At 37.4% G+C, this 13,226-nt stretch overlaps 1 protein-coding gene across 1 annotated transcript in view; it reads right to left on the minus strand.

Annotated features, from left to right (window-relative positions):
- Nucleotides 1-13,226, minus strand: part of LOC149892842 (uncharacterized) — an 18,561-nt gene continuing 5,335 nt past the window's right edge. The window contains exons 3-4 of the mRNA XM_090081259.1: nucleotides 536-589; nucleotides 1-250 (exon numbers count right to left, since the gene is read on the minus strand). Of these exons, the coding sequence (XP_089937385.1) occupies nucleotides 4-250; nucleotides 536-589 (301 nt within the window). The 3' untranslated portion in view covers nucleotides 1-3. The remainder of the gene's footprint in view (nucleotides 251-535; nucleotides 590-13,226) is intronic.

The following is a 13,226-nucleotide window of genomic DNA, read 5'->3' on the forward strand; positions in this document are numbered from 1 at the left end:
TCGTCAAAATTTGTAGCTAACTGCATTAATAAAACTTCGTTTTTTTCTTGTAAACACTAAGGTATCTTTTAATAGAGGTTTTACTATTTCAATTTCACTTAGCTTAGATGGTCCATAGAGTTTTTGAGCTTTTTTTGATGGTTTGAGCCATTTGAGAGGTTTTGATGTACATGCTTTATTGTCACCAATCTTTACACTATGTTCAACATACCATAAAAGTGCACCAACATGTTTACAGCAACCAGAGATTCTAAAATTAAAATAGTATATTTTTTAAAAGTAAAAATTGCAGAAAAAAAATAAAAAAACAAATTTAGTAATTGAAATATTAAAATCTTTCTATCGATATAAAAAGTTTCAAAATTTCAAAATATTTGCAGAAATAAGTCTTTCTTTAAACTAGGCTCCATAACAAAGATTTTGAAATAATATTTATTTATCAATAAAATAAAGTTAGTTATTCAGACTGACATAAAACCAAAAAATTTAATTTAGCAAAAACATATTATTTTGAAATAAATTTTAATAAACATACCCAGCTGCACAATCATAATCTGCAGATTTTATTGTAACATGCTTTTTGTTAATCAATATCACTACTAGAAAACACGGGTTCTGGGACAAAACTATTTCGACCATAATGTAACCATAAATATTTATTCCGTGAATGGAGGGTTATCGACCATGTTTCTGGTATGGTTCTGAGATAAATTCATGTCAGGGTATATCTGTCAATAAAATTTTCTTGTTACCATGGTTTTGTGACAAGACATAAAATTATCATGTTTCAGGTATAAAACAATTTTTCATGACGTGATAAATCGTAATGAAAAGCAAAGATGTTTCATGCCAGCATAAATAGCTACAATCCATGGAATTTCACAAGTGAAATTTTTAGATTCGCTTACGAATCCATGAAAAATTTCTTTTCAGGCATAATAATAGGCTTGTCCGAGAAGAAGGTAGAAGCTTCCGGATTGACCGACTTGAGCGTCTCCAGAGTTGAGCGTGACAACAAGCCTTCTTCCAGCTTCGACACTGGGCATGGAGTCTGCTTCTCCAAAATTTCTGTAAAAGGAAATGGTGGTGGCGGATCCGATGGAAGCATTGGATTGGTACAGCAGTCCAGTCGATGTGTTGTTGAACGAGGAAATGTTTGATCCGTTCCAGGAAGACAAGTAAAAATCTTCGAGTCCAGACGAGGAAAAGATGCATGTGCTGTCACCGTCGTAACCAGGAAAGTAGGTGTAATTGTTGGTGTTGTAAGGAGTCCAAGGAGTGAGAACGGTACTGTTTCCAGGAGGCAAATTCCCATCATACATTCTGACTCTGGATTCCCACCAGTTTCCAGAAGCGCCGATGATGTGCATCCTGATGTATTTGAGAAAGACTCCATTTCCTTTCCCTTTGGTTGTTAATAAAACATATTCGCTGCCATACGTTGTGTTTAAATATCGGAACGTTCTAGAGTACAGCTTGTAAAGAGGGATGGAAGCAGGAATGGAAGCAAGTGTGGAAATGAACGGTTGAATCCAATACGTGATGGCTGTGGCATTTTTGTTGACCAGTTGAATGGATACGTCGTTTCTGAAAGGCATGTCCAACGTCAAGTATCCTCCTAAAGAAGTGGAGTTGGAAACGTTACATCCCTGCAAAGAATTGGCGTAAAACGATCCTCCCAATGGTGAAAAAAGCAGATCAGTGGCAAGTCCTGTTTGATCCAATCCGATTCCGTCAGTTACTTCTGCATAATTCCCCACATTGATTTCTCCGTCTGTGAAGATTCGAAGAAAGACTTGACCAGGAACATTGGTTCCAGAGGTGCTGTATAAAGCCAGCCATAATCTTCTCAGCACTCCAGATTTTCCGGAAAACGCAAACACAGGAGCAGTGGTTAATGCTGCCAACGTCTGAGACTTGAAACCCAAACTGGTGAATCCAGATCCTGGAACGACACTCGTCAAGCTTGATTTTTGCAACAACAAGTCTACATAACTTTTCGTCGCAGCGTCTTGCGTGTTTGAAGGATCGAGCACATTGATCACCTTGTGAGAATTCAAATCCAAGTCAGCTGTTCCAATCGTCGTTCCTCCTCCACCGGCGTGCGTGTCCACGTAATTTTTGGTGGCTGAATCTGAGGATAAAGTGGGCTCAGCTAAATTGGTTAATTTGTGTTGCGTCATGTTGACGTCTGTGTACAAAATATTGGAATAAGCCACTTTGGTGTCGACATACCCTTTTGTTGCTGCGTCGTGAGAAGTGGTTGGATCTTTTACATTGAGTAATTTGTTGTTGTTTAAATCCATGTCTGCAGTGATGGTGCTCGTTCCATCTGTTTTGACGCGCATGCTCGAGCTGACATCGACGTAATTTTTGGTGGCGGCGTCGTGAAGATTGGTCGGTTCGTTCAAGTTGATCGCTTTGTGAAAATTCAAATCCAAATCTGCAGCTCCAATCACTGTTCCTCCTCCTCCACCTGTCGAATGCGTGTCGACGTAATTTTTTGTGGCAGCATCGTGTGCGTTAGTTGGTTCACCCAAGTTGATGATTTTGTTTGAATTGAAATCCATGTCTGCTGTGATGGTGCTGGATCCATCCGTTTTGACATAAACGTTGCTTGATGAATCATATGTAAGGTTGTCGAGATAAACGCTGAACTCGTTTCTGTTGAATTTGTCAATCATTTTTTAAAAGGACAAAAAATTTTTTTAGATCCTTTCGGATCAATGGAAAATCTTCGATTTTTTAGATCATGTAATGATCCGTGAAAATTCAGAGAATTTTTAAATCCTTTGGATCAATGGAAAATTCTCTGAATTTTTTAGATCATGATTACCAAAGGGTGTTGACAACGTCTTGAAAGCTGTTTCCCTCGTCACATTTTTTCAAGACGTAAAGACACAAGTGACCACAATAAGACGTGTTTCCAAACTGCACTCTTTCGCTGTTGTAAAAAACAGGACTTTTCAGATATTGAACCAATTCAACGAGAGGGGGTTGAGCGTAAGAATCAAAGCTGAACTTTTTATCACCGTCTTTGAACCAACACACCCAATGAAATCCATCTGTGCTCGAATCCCCCGTGTTGATAATCCCGCATTCTTTTTTTCTTGGTTTTTTTGGTAACATGTCTCTGAAAAAAACCCCGCGAAAGTTTTTTATTTTTAGTTTTTTTGCTGACTCTATCAATTGAAAATTGGTTAAAGCCTCGTTCGGCAAAATAATTCCTTCTACATTGATCATTTTTTTTATTTTTTATTTTTTTAATTTGCTTCCCCATTTTGTCACTTACCTTTTGTTCCTTTTTTTAAAATCCTTTTGTCTCCTCGATTATCCCTCTGCACTCTGCGATCAACATTTTTGATCTATTTGAGATTTCTTTGTTTTCTGCGATTATCCTTCTGCACTCTGCAATTAACCTTTTGGCCTCTGATTCTGGCTCTGCGATCTCTGTCTCTGGATCTACCTCTGACTCTACCTCTGCGATCTCTGTCTCTGGATCTACCTCTGACTCTGGCTCTACAATTTTTTTCAATTTGCGGTAACCATAAGCCAATGTGTGGATCCCATCATCCAAAATGATCCTCTTGTCATCGTTGGAGCTGAGAGAGGTTTTGTTGATTTCCTCCGTGTACATGTCATGTAAATGGGATCGGATGACATTCATTTTGTTAAACTTTTCTTTTTTGGTTTCGAGGCATTTTTTGTAATCGTCGTGCGTGATGTATTTTTGGACGACATATTTTTTGACTCCTTTGCATTTTTTGTGCTCTTTTTGATGTATTTTGTAAGAGTACAATTTAGACCTGAGACCGACAAACTCTTCAATTTGTTTTCCTCCGGTTTCGTCTTTGAACATCCCAATGACCTTTTTGTTTAAACCCACTTTGAACCCAGCGCTTTGAATGGCAGGATGGTCTTTTGGAAAATCGCTCGTGTCGAATTTGCTTTCCACATCATCTGCAATGTCCTTGTAAAAATCGTCCGTTTTTATTTCATAAACCAACGAGTCCGTGTCTGTCATCAGCAGCTTTGCGTTACCAGGATATTTTTTTTTTAATGTAATCATAATGGAACTCAAACATTAAGGTTTTGCTCAAATCCAAAATGGACATGCCCAAATAAATTGGTTTGTTGTAAAAAATTGATGTCCTTTTCATGTGAACGGCAATCAAGTTTTCTTCGAAAATCGTGTGACGGTCGTAGTTGGGTTTGGCCGCCAATTTTGTTGCCTTTTCCTTTGTTGTTACCAATCTCACGTCCACTCTTTTTTCAATGTTCTCCATTGTTTTTCCAAACACCGAGTTGTTCATCAGCTTGAAAAATTCCTTTTCAAACTCGCAGGTGGCTTTTGTTCTCAATTGTGTGTTTAGGTCAATGTATGGTTTCATCCAATCACGTTGCTCAAATTTTATACCTTTGCTGACCTTTGAGATTTTCATTCCCAATCGTTCATACAATTTTAGGTTTTCACAGTGAAGGACATAATTTTTTTTGTCGTTTAAATTTGGAACGAGCTTATCCACTTTTCCTATTTTCATTCTCTCTGGAGCCAACGGATAATCGTTGTGTTCATCATGAAGCTCATCAGGATAATCCAAATCAACCTCCAAAATGCACGGATAATGTTTCCAATTGGTTAGTTCGTCTTTTGTCATCCATTTGAATCCTCCAACGGGAAGAGGCTTGCACATGGCCCATCCATACAGGTTGTTGGCGTCCAAGTATTGAATGAATTTTGACGGTTGGCTTGGATCGTACGAGTCGCCCATGTATTTGTTGTTTGATTTTCCATGCCGGTTGGAGATCATGCTGATCCCTCCACGTGTTCCTTTTTGGATCATTCGAAGCATGTCGGGGTCGCTCAACAATTCCAATCTTATTTTTGTCAGTTTCAAACAAGCGTCCCAAGCCAACCCAGGAGACGTGTAATACCAGGCTGGGTCGAGCTTGTAATGTTTCATGCAAACGTCTCTGAAATTTTCAAAGACGTCGGCCAGAATCAAAACGTCTGACACGTTGTACAAATCGTGATAATCTCTGAACGTTTTGCATCCAAATACGTTCCAAACCTTTTGCGCATGCGCATAATCTTCATCGCTTATCTCCTCGTGATTGAGTTCTGAGAAAAACGCTTCTTTTGGTGGTAATTGTGTTTCATGAAATTTATCGAATCCATTTACCCAACCGTAAGGGTAAACGCCTTTTTTTCTAAGCAAATCGAATTTTTCTCCTTCATAATATTTTGTGAGGTTTTTGAACTCTTCCGGCTTCAAATTTTTCGCCAAAGTATCCAAACTGAAGGAAAGGAATTTAAAACTGTCGATAAACCTCAATTCAATTTTTTTGTCTTTTGTTTTTCCGTCTTCCCCAGTGTACTCTCCCACTTTGATTTTTTTCGAGAAGCTGATGTATTTTTCCTCGTTGCATGGGATGCAGTTTATTTCTCCACCCAATTTTTTGATAAACAAATGGCTGTCATAACCAGACAGATTGTGAAAAACGACAGGAACAAATTTTGGGACTTTGTATTTTTTATTGCAAGCATCATGAGCAGCACCACGGTACTTTCCAGTGAAATGGCAATGATCACGCACCTTTTTTTCTGAATAGAAAATTTTTTCTTCGCAAATGTGACAAACCGTCGCGGATTTGAAATTATTTTCATCCTCCTTTGTGAGAACCATATTTTTCATTTTGATCCTTCCAAAAACTTTTTTTATTGCTATTTCCAAATCGTTGACAAAAATTTGACCAATGTCGTCGTCCTCGCTTGTCGACGCTGAAATTGTTGGTCCTCTGTTGTAAATGGTTTCGTCAAAACATTTGATGTAATAGGAAAAGGAGCTCGGAACGTGCCTTTGAAACTTTTTGGTGTACGACTGACCTGGATTTTGCTCGCACGAGTCCATCGGTTTGACAAAGCTTTCAAAATCAGCGTAAACGATGAATGGAACCCTCATCGACCTGTTCAAGTGCTCAAATTTCATGAACGAATTTTCTGGAGGAAGATCCATTCGGATCGAGTCATGCTCTCTGCAATAGGTCGAATGCTTTGAAAGAGCCTCCTCGCTGTTCATCCCCTGCAAGCAATTTCTACAATAATATTTTTTTACTTTTTCTTTTGACGTTTGGGATGAAATGAGCCGACTCAGATTTTTGATCAGGCAATAATGATTTGTTTTTCCATCTGAAATAAGAAGCAAATCTATTTCGTGCTTTCTGTTCAGGCATTTTGATACTCTCAAAGGGTGAACTAATTCATTTTTGTATCCGAAAACGTTGACACTGATGTCTGGATTGTTTTTTTCAAATTTTTTGATTTGATCGAGTTTGACAGGAAAATCTATTTCTTCCCAATTTATTTTTTTTGAATTTTCGATCAAGTCTTTATCAATTCTTTCTCCATGTTTTTCTTTCATGTTTAACGCCCTGGTGACACACCACTTGAAGCATTCATTGTCTTCGTTCACCATGTTGATGATTGCTTTTTTGCTTGAAAGAAAATCGTCGAGAGGGATATACGAACGACCACCGATGGGCTTGTAGTCAATCAAGTTAATGTCCATTTTCAAGATGGCGGACACTGTGCAATTTGAGCCCATTTTGTTGTATTTTTCCATGTTTTCCAGGATCTTATCTTTTGCTTCTTCATAAAATTCACTCAAGTCCGTCGACTCCAAAATAATACCAGCTTTTGATGAAAAAGGAACGATTCGATGCAACTCCTCTCCGGTAGTAATGCTGACGCTCTCCATATCGATTGTCAAAACAAGGATAGCTTTTTTGTTTTTATTCTCTTGAAGAATCTTTATCACACTGTCTTTAGCCAAATTTAAAAAGGCAGAAGCATCCTTTTGGTTTCCTTTGACTTGATGCGAAAATTGTTTGGCAACACGCTTCAGCGCGTGATCGGTCAATTGAAAATGAATGAGGGGTTTGTAAACTGCATTTCGAACAATTGACTTGAGTATCGTTGATTTGAGGGATTCAACTTTCTTTTTCACTTCGTTGTATACATTGCTCACTGTTCTCTTCACAGCCTCTGGAACGTAAGGATCGACAATCTCAAGAAATCTGTTGAAGCTGTTGACGACTGTATTTGTTACAGCCGTTGTAAACTCTGAAAAAACTCCTGGGGTCAACACAGGAGAAGAATCTGGAACAGGGGAGTCAAAGATATATTGTGATGAAGGCTTTGGAGGAAGTGCTGGTTTTTGAGGAAGAGCTGGCTTCAACATGATAGGGCTTGGTGGAATTGTTGATGGTTTCGGAGCGATGACAGGCTTTTGACGTGGAGCAATCGAACTAAGATCAGGACGAGGAGCAATGACAGGTCTCGAATTCATGGAAATTCTATGATTTTGTATTGCTTCAACGAGCTCATTCTTTCGCATCTTCGAATAATTTTTCAATTTTTGAGCTTTGGCGATTTCTCGCAATTCTTTAACAGTTTTGTTTTCCATTTTTTTATTGCCAAGAAAATTATTTAACTCAAATTCAATTTTTGAGGTTTTTCGCATTTTGTTTTCCATTTTTATTACGCCAAGAACTTTTTTTTTAATTCTTAAAAAAGAATTAAAAAATCACTTGTGATTTCCATGGATTATTACATGATCTTAAAAACATTAAGCAGCAGGAGCGCAAAATCTTCCAACTCTCCAAGAAGACGAAGAGAATTTTTCCCACTCTTCTGCAATGATCTCGTTTTCAGACTCTTCTGCAATGATCTCGTTTTCAGACTTTCCTTTTAAGATATAACTAACTACTAAATTTCGTCGATCGTAATCCGTAACTTCATGGTCATACATAGAATTACCATTTTCAAAAACAACAATATCATAAGGACCAATATCATCATGTTCAGGATCAAGAAGATCTTCACGACGAAAATTATCTTCAGTATTACTCATATCTTCAGGATCAATATTTTCATTATCATAATCTTCAGGATCAATATTTTCATAATCAGACATCTTTTCTATTGTCAAGAAAATTATTTAACTCAAAATCAATTTTTTTCAGACTTTTCATTTTTTCGGACTTGGAGTTTTTCTGTTTTTGAGTTTTTCAGAATTGATAATCTCAATCTTGATTCCATTATCCACTTTTCCATCACGAAGCTCTAAATATCTCCAGCCATGACCCGTCTTTTTCATTGCTTCGTAAAGAGATTTGTATTCAACCATCTCTCCTGTTTCCATGTTAGTTGTTTTCACAGACACAGGTTTTTTTCGAATAGAACCAAGCCTCTCGTATTTTGGATCGATCGTTTTTTCCACATTTTCAGTTTTTACTTCTTTTTTTGGTCGACCCACATGTCTGCATTCTTTTACACCCTCCAAAAGCGAATCTTTGCTTATGAGATTGTTCTCAACAGCAATCATCAGCAAAGACAGTAAATTGTTTGAGGTTAATGTAATACCATTTTCTCTCAGCAAATTTTTTAGATAATTTTTTGTCAGTCTCATCTTTTTTTATATGAAAAGAAAAATTTTTTTAAATCAATTTCTTCATCAAGAATACTTAATAAACAACTGTCATGTTGGTTCCGTCTGAAGAAAATCCAATCAATCTGTCGGAAATGATCACTGCAAAGATAACGGTGTTGTCTGGCACAGCCGTTCTGAATTTTAGGTTGACAACCAATTCAGCCGTTTCGGAAACAACTCTCTCCTTTTGCTTGCTGATGTCGACAAAAAATAACGGAAACAAAGTTTTGTATTCAAGCAGAGTCAAACCGGATTGACAAACAAGCTCGTTTGTGCCATAATATTTTTCATCAAAAGGGAACGCATCAGAATGAGCCATAACTATTTTCTTTTCTCCAAAATTCAAGTCGTAATTGTAATTTGGATATTTTATCCCATTGACGGTTACGAAAAAATTGCTGACATCACAATGATCGAACACGGATGGATTTAAGGTTTGAGCGGAACCTCTGTTTGTCTGAAGACCAAACACGATATATCTCGGAACGCTTTTGTCCGTGATCCTTCCAAGTGTCCAAGTGAATTCTGTGAGACCCGATGGAACGACTTGTCTTTCGACTCTGTTTGCTTTGTAAGCCACTGGAACTTTGATTTTCTTTGCCATAAAATTTAAAAATTCGGATTTTTTCAAAACATCAAGTTCAATCCTTGGCATGAAAAGTCGGAATTTTTTAATGTCAATCATTCCTGCAGGAACTGTTGCTGCTCTGTAAATGGCGTCATCGTATTCTTTTTTTCTAAAGGTGATCGTGTGTCTGAATCCGTAAACGACTTTGTCGTAAGTTTCGCAAAAACCAAAAATGTGCTTTAAAGGGATCCTGAGCGAAAATGCACCAATCGATGTGGTGTCTGCAAACAAGTGGTCTCGTCTGGTGTTGAAACCTGCGGTTCCAGTTGCGTTTGAAGTGTCTTTATACCACATTTGCTTCAAGCCATCGGAAAGCTGAAAACCGTAAGGATATTTCAACAATCCAAGCATGGTTGTTCCCTGACCTGGATATGTGACTCTTTCCACTTGCTGTCCTGATAAGTCATAAGTGACGTCACTGAACAAATACATGATGGCGTTGTTCACCAAAGCAATGTTGTCTGCTGCCGCGTAAGCTGTCCCGTCTTGTTTTTTCAGAACACCTTCGACGAGGATGTAAGCCTCAGACGGAAGTGTATGCAGAGACTGACAATCAATCTCAAAAGTGATCTCACTTGAAGAATTTAAATCGAGGTTTGTTGGAAGGTACTCGAAAAAATCAACTTTTTCAATGCCGGTGTCATACTCAGGCATTTCATCAACTCTTAATCTGTCGGTGTTTATCATTTTTTAAAATGAGAAAAAAAAATTTATGTCATTTTTGATTCATCAAAAAAATCACGCAATCAAAATCCCGCTCCCCATTTTAACCAGATCTTGGATTCTTGCCGCGTTCTTTTTTGTCATTTTCTTTTTAATGGACGAACCAAACATTTGTTTGTACACCTCTTCAATCTGATTAACAGGTACATATTGCTTTGCTGCTTCACTCAAAATCATGCTGTTGTTTGGCGTTCCTGTCTTTGCATAAACTTTTTCAATCGCTTTTTTTCCTTTGTCGATGGCAACGTCTCTGGCGGTGGATATTGCTGAAGAGGCTAATTCTTTTCCTGCAGATTTGGCGGCTGTGATCGCTTCTTTTCCAATTTCGCTTGCTGCTGCTTTCCTCAATAAATGAAGAGATGACTTTGATGCGTTTGAAGCGATCATTCTCCTCAAAAAATTTTTAAACGTGTCAACAATCCCTCCTCCTCCGATGACGTTCTTTTTCATATATCTTCTGTTGTTCACAATGAGCATTTTTAAAAATGAAAAAATTTTTTTTATATCATGAGATGATCAATGGAAATCACGATGCAATGTATTTTTGAATCGATCGATATTCCTCTTTGTTGATTTCCCCCTGCCTCAAAAGCTCGTCGCAAATGGCAACAGCTTCGTTTCTCGATGCGATATTTCCAGCATGACCAGCGGCGATGCTCAAACTAAGCCTTTGAACAAGAGCATTCGGATCGCTCGGAAGAATGATCACTCCGTGACCTTTTTTTCCTTTTGTGTTTGTGTAATTGTCTGCCCAAATTTTTGAAACAATCGTTTCCCACTTTTCGCTTCTCGAAGCTTTTGGTACGGTTGGTTTCCCTTCTCTTTCCATTGCATGCGTTTCAACCAGTATTTTTTCATAATTTTTAAGGTCATCAGCTGTGTAAATTTCTTTGCTTGGTAATGATTTTGTCATCAACTCCCAAAGTCCTCTTGTTCCCTTGTACTTTTCTCCATTAATAATGACGTCATTATCATCGATGGTAACTTCTTCTTTTCCAATAATCATTTTTCTATCTTCATTAAAGTAAATTCCAAACACTTTGTCAGTTATTTTTTTATCTTTCATCGCATAATACTGCAAATAATAAGTAGCGATATCTCCATATTTTTCAAAATTCATATTTTTAAAAGATTTTAATCTTTTGGTTGGATTTGAACTTTCAACACTTTCAAAAGACGACTCGCTTTCTGGATAAGTCAAAGCCAGTGGACTATCACCAACCTCTTTGTAGGCGATGCTTTTCATCTCGTTTTTCACTTTTTCGTTGCTCTCGATCAACGGTTGAAAAAACTTGGACAGATCAGTCTGATAATTCACATCTGAAACGTTCCGGTTGATGCTCTCATTGTAAAGCTTCTCCCTGTTGGCCATGTAATTTTTCACAATCTCATCTCTCTTTTTCGGGTCTTGTATTTTAAAGAATTCCATTTTTTAAAATACGAAGAAAAAAACTTAAACGTAAACATAAACTCGTTTGCGTTTTGCGTTTGCGTTCATTTTCCCTTTTTGTAAAAGTTGTTAAATGCTTGAATGGCTTCTTCTCTTCCTTTTTGGATCAACGACTCTTTGGTCAATTCGTCAATGTTGCTTTTTGTTTTTGTTCGGATTTCTTCAGTCATGGCTTTAAATTTTTGAAGCTCGCCGAGGATGAGTTCGTATTCGGAATCGCTCACAAACCCGTCCATGAGCGATTTTGAAATGTGATCGCTAATCGTGTTCAATTTTGACTCGGAGAGAACTTTTATTTTTTCGTGCTTTTCAGCCTTTAACAACATTTTCTTGTTTTGATGGTTTCCGAAGATGGATAAAGCCCCTAATCCAATTGCAACCCCCTCGCATGCAATCGAAACTGGAGTGGCGACAACGGTTGACAAAAGCGCAATGCCTGTAATCCCCAAACCAATGCACAACGTTTGCAACCCATTGTCTGCGAAACGAATTATTTTAGCCACTCGATGGTACTTTTTGCTCAAGGTCATTCTTTTAGCTTTTTCATCCTCCATTTCTTTTTCGATCTCGTTGATCTTTTGAAGACGATAAGCGTCATCGGATGGCGCTGTTGGAAGAACTGGATAAATTTTTTCAGTGTTTTTGATTATCTCCATCTTTTTAACAAAGACATATTTTTTTTTAATTCGAATCGATGTGATTTATTTTGCAAAGCATTTCTCCTTTTTTGACAATAACGTCATTGGCGCTGTTGTTGCTTATATCCAAAATGACGTCATCCACAGACTCGGATAAAATAACATCGTTTTTGTAAAAGTTCAATTTGTTACTTATTTTGTTCATCAAAGTGACGACTGCTATTCCTCTTTCAAAATTCAATCCTACAGACAACGATATTGACGTATGAGAAAGAGCAGCGAATTTAATATCTTTCTGAGCAAAAATCTCATGATAACCGTTTATATTGAAACGGCTTGGATGAACCAAATCTTTTTTTACCATAATATTCTGCGATGTCTTTTTTTGAAGGTTTTTGGTTGTCTCCACCAAATTCTCCAACACTTTTATTCGGTCATCCATATGCTCCAAATACATTTTTGAGATTTCCGTGTTAGAATCAACATGTTTCTCTGCCGTGTAAACGTTTTTGAAAAACTTGTGAGGGGCATGCATTTTTTTTTAATATGAAAAGAAAATGTTTTAACTCATTTTATTTTCATTTTATTTTCGTATTTTTTACATTTCTTCTTCGTCAGATTCCATTTCCTCAAAATTCATAGGTTGTCCACCTATGATGCTTTGAACTGAAGTATCCTTTTTTGCAATGGCCACTTCGGTAATCCTAACCTGAATGGACTCGATCTGCGCTCCAACAAAAACACCTTCGATTCTCAATGCCGCAACAGCAAAACACTTTTGTCGAACATATTCCAAAGGATTCACTTTAACCATCTTTTTGTTCTTCTTTTTGAAAAACGAAGAAGAAACCTCAATGTTTTCTTCTCTTTTCTTTGTAAACAATTTTCCGAAAAAAATGGGAGCTGCGTTTGGATTATCTGATTTGTTTTTGAAAATGGACAAATCCTCTGTCATTATTTTTTTCGTTCTTCCTCCTTTTTTCAAAGCTGGAATCATTTCCTTGACTTTTTCGTGAAGAAATTTTGATATTTTTTCTGCCGTCTCTATGAACTTTTTTTCTTCTTCGCTCATTCCATTTTTTTCATTGAAACCGAGAAAGGACATTGAATATCCCTCCAGCTCTTTCGTTCCAAAATTGCGGTTCTCAAACACACCCAGAGAAAACAAAACGGGAGTTCTCAAAACAAAAGGACCTTTTCCAGAGGGGTACTCATAAAAAAGCGGGATCTTTTGGTACTGAATGGGCTTGGTTGCGGAATAAATCTCTCCAACAGATAATTTGCTCTCATCAAAA

Source organism: Hydra viridissima, unplaced genomic scaffold (assembly GCF_058129835.1).
Source record: "Hydra viridissima isolate aposymbiotic clone 2 unplaced genomic scaffold, HvirCarnegie_v1 scaffold_1, whole genome shotgun sequence".
Lineage (NCBI taxonomy): Eukaryota > Metazoa > Cnidaria > Hydrozoa > Anthoathecata > Hydridae > Hydra > Hydra viridissima.